Consider the following 13,361-nt stretch of genomic DNA (forward strand, 5'->3'; position numbering starts at 1 on the left):
GTGTGTGTGTGTGTGTGTGTGTGTGTGTGTGTGTGCTGCACTGTTTGTAGTTTGAGCTGCTATGCTTGTGCTTGCAAAGTGTCTGAGTGTGTTTATAGTTTAAGCGATTTGTGTACATCTTGTCTGTGTGTATGCCTGTGAATGAAGTGGGTTGTATAGCCCATGGCATGCAGAAACAGTCTGTCAGGCACTGAGGAAAATATATGACTCAGGGAGCATCAGCACAGGGGTGGGGTTAAAGATAGTGAGCTAATGTATGGATGGGTGACTAATTAAAGGATAAACCTAAAGTACTGACAAGGTCTTGGGTGACTATAAAATCCTCCAGGGCAGCTACTATGGTATATTTGTAAAAGCTCTTGGAGAACTGAGCTTAATTCTTCTAAAAAAAAGACATCCTGTCGTTGTTTGTTTGATAGAAAAGAGTGCTGGCTGACAATTTGAATTAGCTGAGAATGAACTTATTGTTTTGTCTTTGTGTCTTTTGTCTAGATTGGCCATTACAGTCTCCCAGAGCCTAGGTTGGCATCTTCACATCTCATTTTGATGAACATTAAGCCAACTGGCTATGCAATGAGATTTGCTAAAAACATATCTAAAACAATTAACTGGTTAGTGATCAGATCAAATTTATTTTCTATCTACTGACTGATAAATAATCACTCACGCACTGTAATATAACCTACTTCTATACTACAAAATAGAACAGTACAGAGCAGTCATCCAGTAGCATTCATGAGATGAAGGATTTTTTGGTGGGGATTAAATTGAATCAAATGGGAACAAAAACAAAAAATCAAAGCCAGCAATTTATTTCTCAAAAGGGAATTTTTTTTCACATACTTCACAGCATCAGCCACAACATGAGACCACCTGCCTATTACTGTACACACCGCCTTTGTGCTGCCAGAAAATGTCAGACCCAGCAGGGCATGTACTCTTGACCGCTGAGAGTTTCTTGTGATGTCTGGTATCAGAACATTGGCGGTGGATTTCTGTGGGTTGCGGGAATTGGAATGTGATCTGGGGAGTTTGCAGGCTGGGTTGGTGCTTTGGGCTCTTAGTACTGTTCCTTGGGCTGTTTTTGAGCAGCTTTTGCAGTTGCCGAAGGGTACTGCTCTGCTAAGGGAGGCTGCTGCCATTGGGGAGTGCCTTTGCAGGTAAGGGGGTTTGAGGTTAATTGAAGGGGCTGGCACATGCCAAAGAAAGACAAATCAGAAGCAGGATCCAGTTCTAAGCAAAGCAAAATGATTTTAAACCACTTCATCATCAGTGGTCTTAGAGTAATGGCTGATCCGTGTATGTCTGCTGTCCCTAAGTCCCTATAGTTACTACACTATTATTCAGAGTAGAAGAGTACAGGACAGTACAGAATAATAAAGTGACATAGATTTATGGTGTCTCCCTACTCGTTATTCATGCATAGTTTTCAAAAAAATGAACTTGGAAATTAATTAATGAGATGAATATGAAGTGGAGAACCACAGCTCACCAGTTTTCCATTCACTGTATTCATGGATTCAGCAATAAAGTTGCTGTGTTGGCTAATGTAAAGCCATGTCCACTGCAGGGCCCTTAAACAGACATATGCAAAGCGCTATTTGCTCGACTTTATACCTTGGTCAGTTTAACTCACCTGCTTTTACAGCGAAAGAAACAGCCGTCCTTTAAATGTAGCTTTATCTTAATAATATAAATTGAGATGGGTGTAAACGGTGATACTGATTTCATTTTTCATGGATAGGAATCATGTGTTTTTTTATTTAAAAAAAAGGGGGAAAAAAGCTTTCATTTGTTTTAGATCATCTATTGAAGGCTCTAGTAACCAGAATCTGATTAAACACTATTAAAATGACCACTGAGCAGTTACTCCTCCACAAGCAGAAATCAGCAGATTGCGTATGATATCATCAACGATGGAAACGTGAAAACCATGTGCTAATTTTTCTTCTGTCGCCTCTCAGCTCCTGCCAGCAGGAGAAGCATATAGGTTCCTGAGCTTTCTTTGGGTTGCGTACGGGAGAAGAGAACCTCTATACTACCGGACAGCACTCACCTCTGTCCCGGGGGCTCCGCGAATTCACCGAATCCCGTCGCCCCCTTCCCCCTCGGCGTGGTCGTGCGTGCTGCTCCAGTTTTGCGGTGCACCGTCCCTTTAATCCATCTCCAGAGTCACCCCGAAATCCAAAACCTTCACTAATATTTAGAGAGAGCTCCGCCGTGAGGCTATTCTGGGATCATAAGAGGTTGGAGGAATGATGGAAGTAAGTGAGGAGACCTACAGAGAAGGAGCAGGGATGGCGAAAGAGAAGAGAGAGAGAGAGAGGAGGGTTGCTGATGGTGGAAAGTCCAATTTGCCGCACTTGCTGGTAACGCGTTCCTTTCCTTTAAATTTCCTGGCTTTGAATAAAGTGAGAGATTCACGTGCGTCCACCCGGTTCCTCCCCTTTATTTGCCCATACAGGTTCCCCCTTTCCTACAAAATACAAAACAGTAACAAGTAAGAAATTCCCCCCAAAAATTAAAAAAATAAAATCTGATTTTAAATGCACAGCATCCGTCACACGGTTTTCGGGTTACGCAGTCAGCCTCACAGAGCGCACATACACACACAAAGGCGTGGGGGGCGAGCAGGGGTGTGGAGGAGGGGAGGTGGGGGTACAGGGGGAGGAGAATCATGGTGTGTGCGCTTACCATGGGGGGAGGAGACAGTCTGGTCCACACACTTGCTTCTATCTCCGCTGAATTCCTGTTACGGGGCTACCGCCGTAAGGCGACCAAGACAAAGGGGTATATTTTGGTATGTGTACGTGTGCAGTGTGTGAGAGGAGCACACGAAACTTGCGCATGTGTGCGTAAAAGTGAGGGGGCGGTTTAGGAGATAACCTCTAATCTATTAGAACGAGAACGTTTCACAAACAAATATGATTAAGGCTCAGCATCAGCTACGCCCCGCGCTTCTGTAAATGCCATCAGAGTCATTTGTTGGCCCAGAGATTTTTCGGTCATCGCCCAAGGATTGTGGCTCAGTTGTGTCCGCCTTTGTTTACTCTAAAGGGTGTGGCAGGCGGATGACCACCGTGGTGCATTTAAATTCCCCTGAAGGAACCGGTGCGGTGAGGACCGTGAACACGCGCTCACGCACTTTGTGATAGCTCTACCGACACCTCTGGTTTACTGACTCATCATGAATGACATTGCGGCAATTAACATCAAAGACTCGGCTGTGCGTACACACGTGCGTGCATGTGTTGTGTCGGTGGCACACGTGCTTGCAAAAGATGCTCTCTAAGAGATCTGTAGTCTTCTGCTCTCACGGTTATCAGTTCTCAGTGGAAGTGAAAACTGAACTTAACCATCCACACCCACAGCACCCACACACCTTTCCTAATTTAAAGAAAAAAAACATTTTATTCCACGTCTGGCAGGTCAATAATTAAGTGTGATAAATTCAGGGACACTGGCATCCCATATGTTAATATCGTGGCAGACTAATTTGAGTAGGTGCAGTTCAGGAAGTCTCCTGCTGACCAGCCTCCAGTGGCTTTACACTCATTCAGATATTTGCACCCCCTCCACTCACCCCTTCTCTCTCAATCTCTGTCATTTGGCTGTGTGACACTGCTTGGTGCTAGATGAATGGGGGCGCCCCATTTAGTGTTTATCCTGTCTCCAGTTGCCAGGGAGTTTCTCTGGTTCTCATGGGGTACTCCCCCGTCTCCGCCTCCATCCCCTGCGCCCCTCCTGTTCCCCCCTGCCCTGCCTGAAGCCCCCACCTAAACAGCATCGCACACAAACCATGCAACCAACCCACCAATAATACCCAAGGGCTGGTCACAGCTGGCAGGAGCTAATAAACTCATCACTCACACTCTCTGGCTCCTATTTACCCACTACACAAAGCACTAAAAGGAGGGGGGTGGAGGTGCTTGAACGCTCTTTTCTGCTTCCCACAGACACTTACACTTTTCTCAAGGTGGTGAATTTTGATAATTATGAACACAGTTATAGAATTTGTGAAAGCCACACATCACCACAATTGCATTTTCTCTAGTGGAGTTAGTGCGCTATCAGCACTCTTTACCATTTACCCCAGTTGGATGGTAATTGATTGCTGGAGGGGATGTACAATGGGGATTCTTAAGTTTGATTAAAATTTTCCTCGACTGGTGTTCACACATGTGACCCAATTATTTCGTCTGAGCGAAAGGGCAACCATCTCTGTTCAGATACAAACATGTATGTGCACATCCAGACCCAGACTTGCAGCGCATGTTTACATGGCTAATGCATGCTAATTCTTGCAGTGCGCACATAGCATACACATGTTACAGTAAATGCAGACTTTCATGTTGATCAAGTGCACATGATAGATATTAATTCTATCATTGCATGCCAGCACATTTACCCATCCATCCATGCAAACCCCAACTTTACAACTCGATTCTGATTGATTTTTTTAAACAACCTATTCAGCTTACCCTGCGTGCTTTGAAGACACCTGACACAGAGGCCATGCTTATTTTATTATAAGGGAGAATCCAACCATGTGAGTGCAGAAAATGAAAGATTGATCTTCACTTTATCCAGCGTGGTTGACGTAGTGGAACTAAATCAGCGCCTGCCCCCATCCATCTATCTATCATCTCCTTCAACCAACACACAAGTTGTTATTGCTCTTCTGTGTTACACAGTTGTGGTATCAATATCAGCTTTGGCTTCACTAAGTGTCAGGTTTCATATAAGCACTCAATTTTCAGTCTCAAATAGCAAACGGAATTTTAAAAGAATATTAATATAGCTCTGATTGTGTTCCCTTGTAATTTGAAAGACAATCAATAGAGAAATCTGAAACAGTGATTTGTTTTGGCATGTTATGTAGGCCGGCACTTCATGGGGTGGTTGATGTTTGGCTGACTAGCAAATGAACATGGGAATGCAGAGATAATCACATAATATAGGATGCACTCTCACTGAAAGTGGCTTTTCTTTTCCCAAAAGTAAATAAGTGCATGTCTCTGTCACACTGTCAACATAATGTCCTCAGTGGTAAGTCATTCTGTGCAGGTAATGCCACTCCACAGTCTATGCTCTTGTGCTTAAGGACAGCTTCAAGTGCCACTGTGTGGCTAAGAGCTGTCATTACATGACAAGTTAAACAAAGCCATTATACCCTGAGGTGAAGTAGTGCTTAAACCTTTACTTGAGTAGCCTCAGGAACCCTGGCATTTGTTTGACAAGTCTATTAGGTTGTGATACCATTGATTCTGCGCTCCTTTTGTGTTTCCAGACTGCACTTTACTTTGATAGGGCTCGTGGCAGATAAGAGGAGGATTTCACTGTGTTATTGGCTCCAGCATGTTAAAATGTGATAAGGATATTGATTGAGGGCTTACAAAGTGTTCACATTTTATCAACATTTCGACAAGCCAAAAATCATAATCACCCACAATTCTCACACAAATCAAATGCTTAAGTGCTCCATGGTAATAATTTGCTATAGCAGAGGCACAGTGGTTAGGATTTGTTCAGTTAGTTTGATATTCTGCAGCTTGACTTTGACTCTGCAGTTCTATGCTGTCAGTGTTCGTTCTTCTTAATGCATTTGTTGTTGTGACTAAAATGGCCTTCTGCTACTAACATTTTAACAGTTCTGTCAAGAGACCAGATACACCTCAAAACGTCATTGTTTAATGGAGGACTGGGAACACTGTGGCACATTAAAAGGAAAGAGTGCAGGTTTACTGCTTTGTTTACCACAGTGGCAGACAGCCCAGACTATCAGTACAGAAAGAAAGATGGATCTCCTGACCATTAAACTAAAGGGTATAAAAAGTCCTCTGAGATAAAAATTTTGGTCAGTAAAAACTGTCCAAAAAGTAACAATATATATAGGATTCTACTTATTTTTTGTCCATAAATGATGCCAAACAGACCAACAATCCTTTAAGAACCTGCTAATCATTTACTGGGTCATGCTTACTCACACTGGATAGTTGTTCTAAAATAAAAAGAATTGGTAGGAAACACATGTTGAGTCTGATGTGCTGCTATGCTCTTACACCTTTAGAGAAAATGCTGTTTCCTGATTACAAAGTTTTTTTTTTATTAACATTTTTGGTTCTGAACTTTTTAATCGCTTTGACACTTGTGACAGGACGAAGCAGCTTTATCTGTAAAAAGCATTAAATAATAAAAACAATTAAATACGGCTGACTAAGTTCAAATCCATTAAAGCAACTTGCTTACAGTGTTTACTGCTGTTTCCTGTCCTTAAATAATAAGAAAAGCTCGACATTTTTTGCTATCCTTTGTTTCCATTCAAAATATGAAATAATGCCAGAAAAATAAGTATATAAATGTTTATTTCAAAACATGAGGATGACCATTTATGGTAAAATTCAATAATATGCCCTATATAATTTTTATGACGGGTAACTTTAAAAGTATTTCTTTAAATATCCAGTACAACAAGCTCTTTCTCAATAAAGATTTAAAATGTTTTTTTTCCTCATAGACACCATGGGATGTGAACACAACCACTTCACACCACACCAGATTTTGAAAAATTTAAATGTACATCAGTACCATCATCAGCCATGTTAACTTTCACTGCTATCAATTTTTTCTTAAACTTGCTGTCACATCCCCAGTGCTTGCTTAAAGAACTGAGAGACACACAAGACTGACTATCCCAATACAGTTAGGTGTCGTTACATTGTATAGTGCTGGAGCGAGTTCGTAAAACCTTATTTCCCAGATCCTCTGCTCTCCATGAGAACTGCATGGCAATATTCAGTTTCTGTCTGCCATTGTTTCTTCAGAAGTTAATTGCTTAAATTCATCTGTTTGTCATTTTGCTGGAATAAAACCTGAATCCACACACGCGCCAGTGTCCATAGCCGCAGGAAGCAGGGATTCAGTGCCATCCAGTGGTGGACTGAGTAACTGAAAGCGAGTCCCACATGCAGCCAGTTTCTGAGGAACCTCAGATCTTCGTAGCTCCCAATGGCTGATTTAAAGCATGGAACTTAATTTACGTTATAGAAAAAAAGTGGAGAAGAAAATGTGTAAAAGCATACATCTATTTCAAAGATATGTTAAAAAGATGAAATCTCACCTATCAGATCTGCAGGTACTGAGTAAATTGCAATCCACACTCAGTGTTTTTTACATGATTGTTTTAGTAATGAAAAATAGTGGATATATTTATTCCAAACCCATACCCCAGACACACGATTCAGAAAATTAAAGGGGTTTTTGATTTAGTATTGCACTTTTATAAAGGTGGTGTAGTCACGTGAGGCAGCTTATAAAAAAAGATGCTAAAAACTCAGCAGAGGCTGAGATGAACAGCTCTAGCATTGGCCAAACTAGAAAAACACAACACTAGAACCCGCATTGTCCTGACTGCATCTTTTTAATAGACCTTCCGTGGCCTTAAGAGCTAATATTTGTGGTACAAGCTTTGCTGAAGCTGAAATCCCTTATGTCTTTTAATCACTGGGTCAGGGGAAAGTCACCTTTTTTTAACTAAACTTTTCAGGATAGTTGGGTTTAATGGCTTTAAACTATTTCACTCTGCAGACTTTCAAATTATTGCAAATTCAAAAACAGTTTGTTTTTTTAAAGTTACTAGCAGAGGAGAATTACCATCTCACAAAGTGACGTATTGTAACAGGAGAGAAGCATATAAAAATATCCAAAAAGAGTATTTGACTCGTTGGGTATATCTACTGCAGAACAACATAAGCAAAGATGCAAAGCGTCAATGCACGTAAGGCTTGCTTCAGTTTCATGGGATCTGGATTGTTGCCCCAAAAGAGAATTGTTTTGGGATTGTGCAACACTTTTATTTTCATCATTCATAATTTTAGGAAATTATTATATTGGTTAATTGAAATATGCTAATTTGTTTCTTTTTATTATCCTATGTATTGGATGTGTATGTGGATTCATTCAATTTAGTTAAAGTTAATTGTGATTTTTCTGTGCTTTTGCAATTATCCATATGTGCTTGTAGGCCTTTTCAGCCAGCACAACACACCACATTTTTGATTTATTATAGTTCCTACAGCGATTCCTCATGTGACCTACTGTTTTCCACAGTAAGCACCGTGGTTTCTGGATTCCCATTTCAGTTTGTCGGATCTGGTATGTCGGGATATTAATGGGGTTATGTTCTGCTTTTTATTTAAATATTACATTGCTTAATTAATATTTCATGGATGACATCAGCTCTTCACTTGCAAAAAAATATTTTTAGTTGCATTTTTAAGTAAGTGTGGAAATAATTCTCAGCATGAAAATTATTAGGTTGCAGTAAGTAACATTGTGAGTAAACACGTACTGTTATAGTTCAGCAAACGCCACATAAATGTAACCCATACCAATAAAGCCATCTTCCCGCGGCTATGCAAGCAATACCTCACTAACCCTGTTGCAGTCCTACAGGTCAGGAGTTAATCAAGTCTCACTGCTTACAGTCGACTGGTTAGCATTTGTCCTCTCCAAAGTGTTCAGTGCACGTGATAGGTTAGCCTTCTGTCTGTCCAGGCTAGAAGTATTCCGTGTTTGGATAGTTGTATTTCCAGCACCTTGTTGGTTGGCTCGACTTCGCTCCAAACTAGTGGACGTGCGCGACTGGACAGTCCTTTCTCCTGTCAAAGTATTAACAGGGCGCACTTGGTTGGCTCTGCCTCTGTCCAAACTGTTAACTGTGTTTAACTGGCTGCTTCTCCCATGCTCCACAGTCCCAGGCCCACCTGACTGGTTAGCCCGCCCAGTCTGCTGATTATTCAGGGTTTGCAGCTGGCTGGTCCTGTCTCTGTCAGGGAGCCTGGGCTGAGTGGAGCTACTTCTGTCTGTATTAATAGTTTGTATCCTCTGTCTGTCCCTGTCCCTATCAAGACTAGTATCCCTGCGTACCAGTCCACTCCTCTCTCTCTCCAGACTGCTCTGGATCTCAGCTCTCCTAGCCAGAGCCTCTCTCAGCTGGGTGCGGAATATCTCGATCTTTGCCTGCAACTCCTGGAGCTCCCCTTCCCATAAGCTGGTCTGAGCACCTCTGGTTCCCATGGGAGACAGCACCAAACCTGTGGAAGCCAGAGTCGAGACAGGGCCCCCGTTGACATGGAGGCTAATCTGTGGAGGAGAAGTAAAACTCCCCAGGTTGCCAAGCCCCAACCCTCCGAGGCCAAGTCCAGGACGGCCAACCATCCCAGGCCTGCCGCGCACTGAGGCGGTGTGTGTGCGCAGGCGGTAGCTGTGAAGCGTTTCCAGGTCAAAGTGCACGCGTTTCTCCTTGGGTTCATTGGATGGTGAGGAGTTGCCCGTGTCCCCAGCTGACGTGGGAGGGGATGGTGGAGGAGGCTGATGCTGTTTCCTGTGTAGGGTGCAGTTCTCCGAGATACAAGAGGGGCTGGTGAAAGAGAGAAAGATCACAGCAAAGGGAATACACAGAATCAGATATGCTGTACTGCAATGCAAGGACTTTTATATATAATGTAGGATAATTATACCCAGTAAACCAAATGTAGAGTGTAGTGATATTATCTGACTAAACACTACATCTTTTGTCTCAATTATCATTTATCTGTTAGGGCTTCTTTTTTAAATTAAATAAAAGATTTAAACCCATTACAGGACTTTCACAAAAAAAATATCTCCTTCACAATTAATTTTGTTATCAAGTCATAGAAATGTAATAATCTGCCACAGTAGCACGAAGGGTCTAACCTGCTTCTAATATGATTATTTAAGAAAAAAAATAGTTTGACGTTTGGGCAAAATATGCTTATTCATTTTCTAGCAGAGGGTTAGATGATGAGATTGATAAGACTCTAGACTGTACATATGAAATTGTCAGCAGCTGCCAAGCTCAGATTAAACAAGATATAACGGCTTTAATTACTGAGCTTTGCTGAGAGGTGCTGGTAAGTAGATTTTATTGCATTTGGACAGAGTCTGTCCATTTCCAGTCTTTATGGCTTTATTTTTAGCTTGCTGCTTCATATTATTGTTATTAACCAACTTAAAGCAAGAAAACAAATAAACATTTGCCTCCCAAAAATAAAAAGTCACGCTCTCTTTTTTTATTTTTATGAAGTAAAATAATCAGTTTTTGCGCTTCCAACAACAAAGTGACATCTGTTAAACACACAAACAGAAGAAAATAGACAACATAGTGGTGCATTAATCACTTAGTGAATTCATTACTTTTGATCAAGGCCGGCCATTTCCTTTCCAACATCCTCATATGTGGTGTGCAGGGCTCTGTGAATTTTCTGCAAGGAGAGAAGATGATTAGTAACATGGAATCTGTTAAGACGCCATCAGATTTGAAATAAATCAGGAGAGATGAATTTGCAAGGGTTATTATTCTATCCAGCTGCAGAGAACATCTGTGACAGCCGTTCCTGCTATAGTGCACTTTTGAATAATTTACTCTAATAATTGCAATTCAGTGAGAGACGGTTCCTTTCTGCTTAAAGTTAACGCGTCAGTTGCTTGAGGCCTTTTTCATTTAAGTATCTAAATGCTTAGGTTAGCATGATCAAAAAAAACAACTTTAAAGTGTGACTATGCTTTAATATTTCCTGCGGGAAATGAGGCTTATTCTAAAGATAAGAATAATATTGAGGGTCTGACACAGATGCCAACGCCTCATAGCGGAGCTTCTTTTGTGATGAATGCTAGAGGCTGCCCGCGAGTGGTTGCCCTTTTAGAGAGATGTAGCAAACGAATATGAGCAATATGAGCAGTCTTGATATTTACACTGCTAGTTCCATTATTCACTCAAAAAATGTTGCCACTGGCACCTCATTTGGTAATGGCCAGAGCCTCATAAAAAAAACAAAATATGACCTTTAAATATTCAATTTGTTGTTTCTTTGGTGGATGTTGTCACAAACACACATTTGCTGTCAGAAACTTCCTGCAATTCACATTTATACACTGACTTTGTGAAGAAAATATAACATATTTGAATTTTATGTAAAATAACGAATATTTAAAATTATTTTGCAGATGAAATCTGTATAAATAGCTTCATATAACGATCTGTCTCTTCATCTGTCTGAGAAAAGGCTAAACAAACAAAGGCACGAATGCATAATGTGTCTTTATAAATCAATTAATAAAACACTGCCAGTGGTAAGATTTATTAACTTTTTACTTACAAATTGACTATTCAAGAACCTAATTTGTATTAATTAATGTAATTAACTTAATGGAAAGACATGTTTAATTGAATATGTCTGCTATCACAGACAATTCAGCTTTAGGAACATTTAGTCTAATTGTTGACTTTTTAATTTGTAACCAGTAGAGGGCGTTGGTTATCTGCAAGAAAAGTGTGAGCTCCAGGGGGTAAGGATGTCTCACCAACAGCAATATACATATGAGCACACATGCATATAGCCTTTGACTGTGCTCCTATGGGTGTCTTCGGTGTGCACGAGAGATCATGTGAGTTTTAAATGTCTGAGCATAACTCTTTGTGCTCAAGTGCATGGCATGTCTTGCTAGCATGAAAGATGGTGTGGCCTTATGTTTACTCACCTGGCTGGTGTGCAGCCAGTACTGAAGTGTGTGGCTACGCCGGAGGCGAGGGATGACCAGGTGATAGAAAGTGTGTTCACCTGCCAAGGTCAGCAAGGCTCCACCTACCCCCATGCATAACAACACGAACAGGCCTGAGAAATGCTGGATTCCCATCTGTAGAGTCTGAGGGGGCGGTGACAGAAAGAGAGCATGAAAGAAAGAGAGTGAGGGAGAAGTTGGGGGAGTGACACAGATTACTGAAGACTTAAGCCGACAGAGAGGAAAATCAGAGATTGATGATTTATATTTACATAATTACCATTTAGGCCACTTTTTGTAAACGAGCACTTGATATTCTGCTGTTGTGTATCTAGTTTGGCCGTGTAAGCCCATAAGAATATTAGTCAAGAGAAGAGGACAACAGCGTAAAAGACATTTTTGGAAAGAAAAGGGTGTAGAGCAGCGCGACAGCAGAGAATACGGGGGAGGCATAAAAGAGAGTAATAGGAAGAAACAGCAGTTAGTACAGAGATGGTAAAAAGAGACGATGGTTAATTGAAGAGCAGCTTTTCCCTATTTGATTTGCCTAAACCCACCCTGACATAATGTCTATCTCGTATGAGGCATTCATCGGCCTGGAGGAAGTGGAAGAGGCAGGGACAAGAGCAATGCTCTCTAATCATGTTTCCTCCACCCGACTCATTTCTGCACTGTCTCTGATGGCAATTAGCCCCATGCTGACACCACAAATTCATCAGTGACAACACTGACCTCCTTTTGCTCCTAATCCAGAGGGCAGGTTCACACCAACGCCTACATTGTTAGAAAGTAGCCAGCTCTCTGCGCTTCAAATGGGATGAACAGTAATAGCTTTCCGATGCAGGGTGAAGTTAAGGTTTTCGTTTCACTGGAGAAACCTATGACTGCATAATTGCATTTGTTGCTATATTATGGTTTAACTTTGAAGTGGGATTTAAAAGAGATGGCCAAAGGGAGTTGAATAGCTTCTCGATTCGCAAACAAGAGATGTAGATACGGACATTTTGCTCTGTCTAGAGATTTCCAGTCCTTTAAAAGGAGTGCAAGTAAAAGGGAGGGCAAGAACTCAGAGTACTGTAGCACCCACACGATACAAATAAGAATCGACACTCAGACAGTGCGTGCCTGTAACTCTGGTTAAGGTCAGTAAATAGGCCCGAGTTTATGTGATTGTATGTCTTTGTTTGTGTGTGTGTGTGTGTGTGTGTGTGTGTGTGTGTGTGTGTGTGTGTGTGTGTGTGTGTGTGTGTGTGTGTGAAATTGTCTGTCAGTGTATGTGTGCCTAGCTGGCAGGCAATCCAGTCTGTGTCCCAAAGGGAGACTCATTTATAGAAGTACAGCAGCAGAAGGCTTTGCTTAACACACAACACACGTACACAATTCATGAACACACACTCCCACGGATGACTTACCTCAGTGACTGCAAAGACTCTCTTTCCGCAGGGTACAACCTTATACCATTTGTCGTGTAGCATGTCCATGAAACCGTCAGACTTGTAGCGACTGACGAACTCTGACACATTACGGGTTAGAGGAGAACCCTGGGGAAGGCCAATACCATAGCCTGAAAGAGGACACAGACACAGATGTAAATACGTGTGCTAAAGGTAACCAACCTGAGAGCTACAGTCATGCCTCAGGAAGATAGTGTCTAACTCGGTGTTGTTTTTTTTTGCAGTAAAACCAAAGTCAGACAGTTGCACTTTGCCAAAGGGCAGATGGCCTCTGGAAAAAGAAGATTTACGGTTTACAGTCTTCAGATTGAATCATAAATAAAC

General features: G+C 41.5%; 2 protein-coding genes across 3 annotated transcripts in view; both read right to left on the reverse strand.

The window, feature by feature from the left end:
* LOC102213111 (lipid phosphate phosphatase-related protein type 3-like) overlaps positions 1-2,752 on the reverse strand; it is a 20,360-nt gene extending 17,608 nt beyond the window's left edge. The window contains exons 1-2 of one of the 2 annotated variants that reach the window (XM_005736591.1): positions 2,695-2,752; positions 2,057-2,278 (exon numbers count right to left, since the gene is read on the reverse strand). The gene's annotated coding sequence lies outside the window, so the exon portion shown is untranslated. Of the gene's footprint in view, positions 1-2,056; positions 2,591-2,694 lie in introns of those variants that run through there. The other variant, XM_013911709.1, reaches the window with a different exon arrangement.
* A 4,903-nt stretch (positions 2,753-7,655) lies between these two features.
* The window catches only part of LOC102209659 (glutamate receptor ionotropic, NMDA 3B-like), an 84,058-nt gene continuing 78,352 nt past the window's right edge, over positions 7,656-13,361 (reverse strand). The window contains exons 9-12 of the mRNA XM_005736774.1: positions 12,996-13,147; positions 11,563-11,727; positions 10,219-10,286; positions 7,656-9,421 (exon numbers count right to left, since the gene is read on the reverse strand). Coding sequence (XP_005736831.1) covers positions 8,467-9,421; positions 10,219-10,286; positions 11,563-11,727; positions 12,996-13,147 — 1,340 coding nt within the window. The 3' untranslated portion in view covers positions 7,656-8,466. The remainder of the gene's footprint in view (positions 9,422-10,218; positions 10,287-11,562; positions 11,728-12,995; positions 13,148-13,361) is intronic.

This window comes from Pundamilia nyererei, unplaced genomic scaffold, assembly GCF_000239375.1.
Source record: "Pundamilia nyererei isolate P.nyererei 1_Seehausen unplaced genomic scaffold, PunNye1.0 scaffold00070, whole genome shotgun sequence".
Classification (NCBI taxonomy): domain Eukaryota; kingdom Metazoa; phylum Chordata; class Actinopteri; order Cichliformes; family Cichlidae; genus Pundamilia; species Pundamilia nyererei.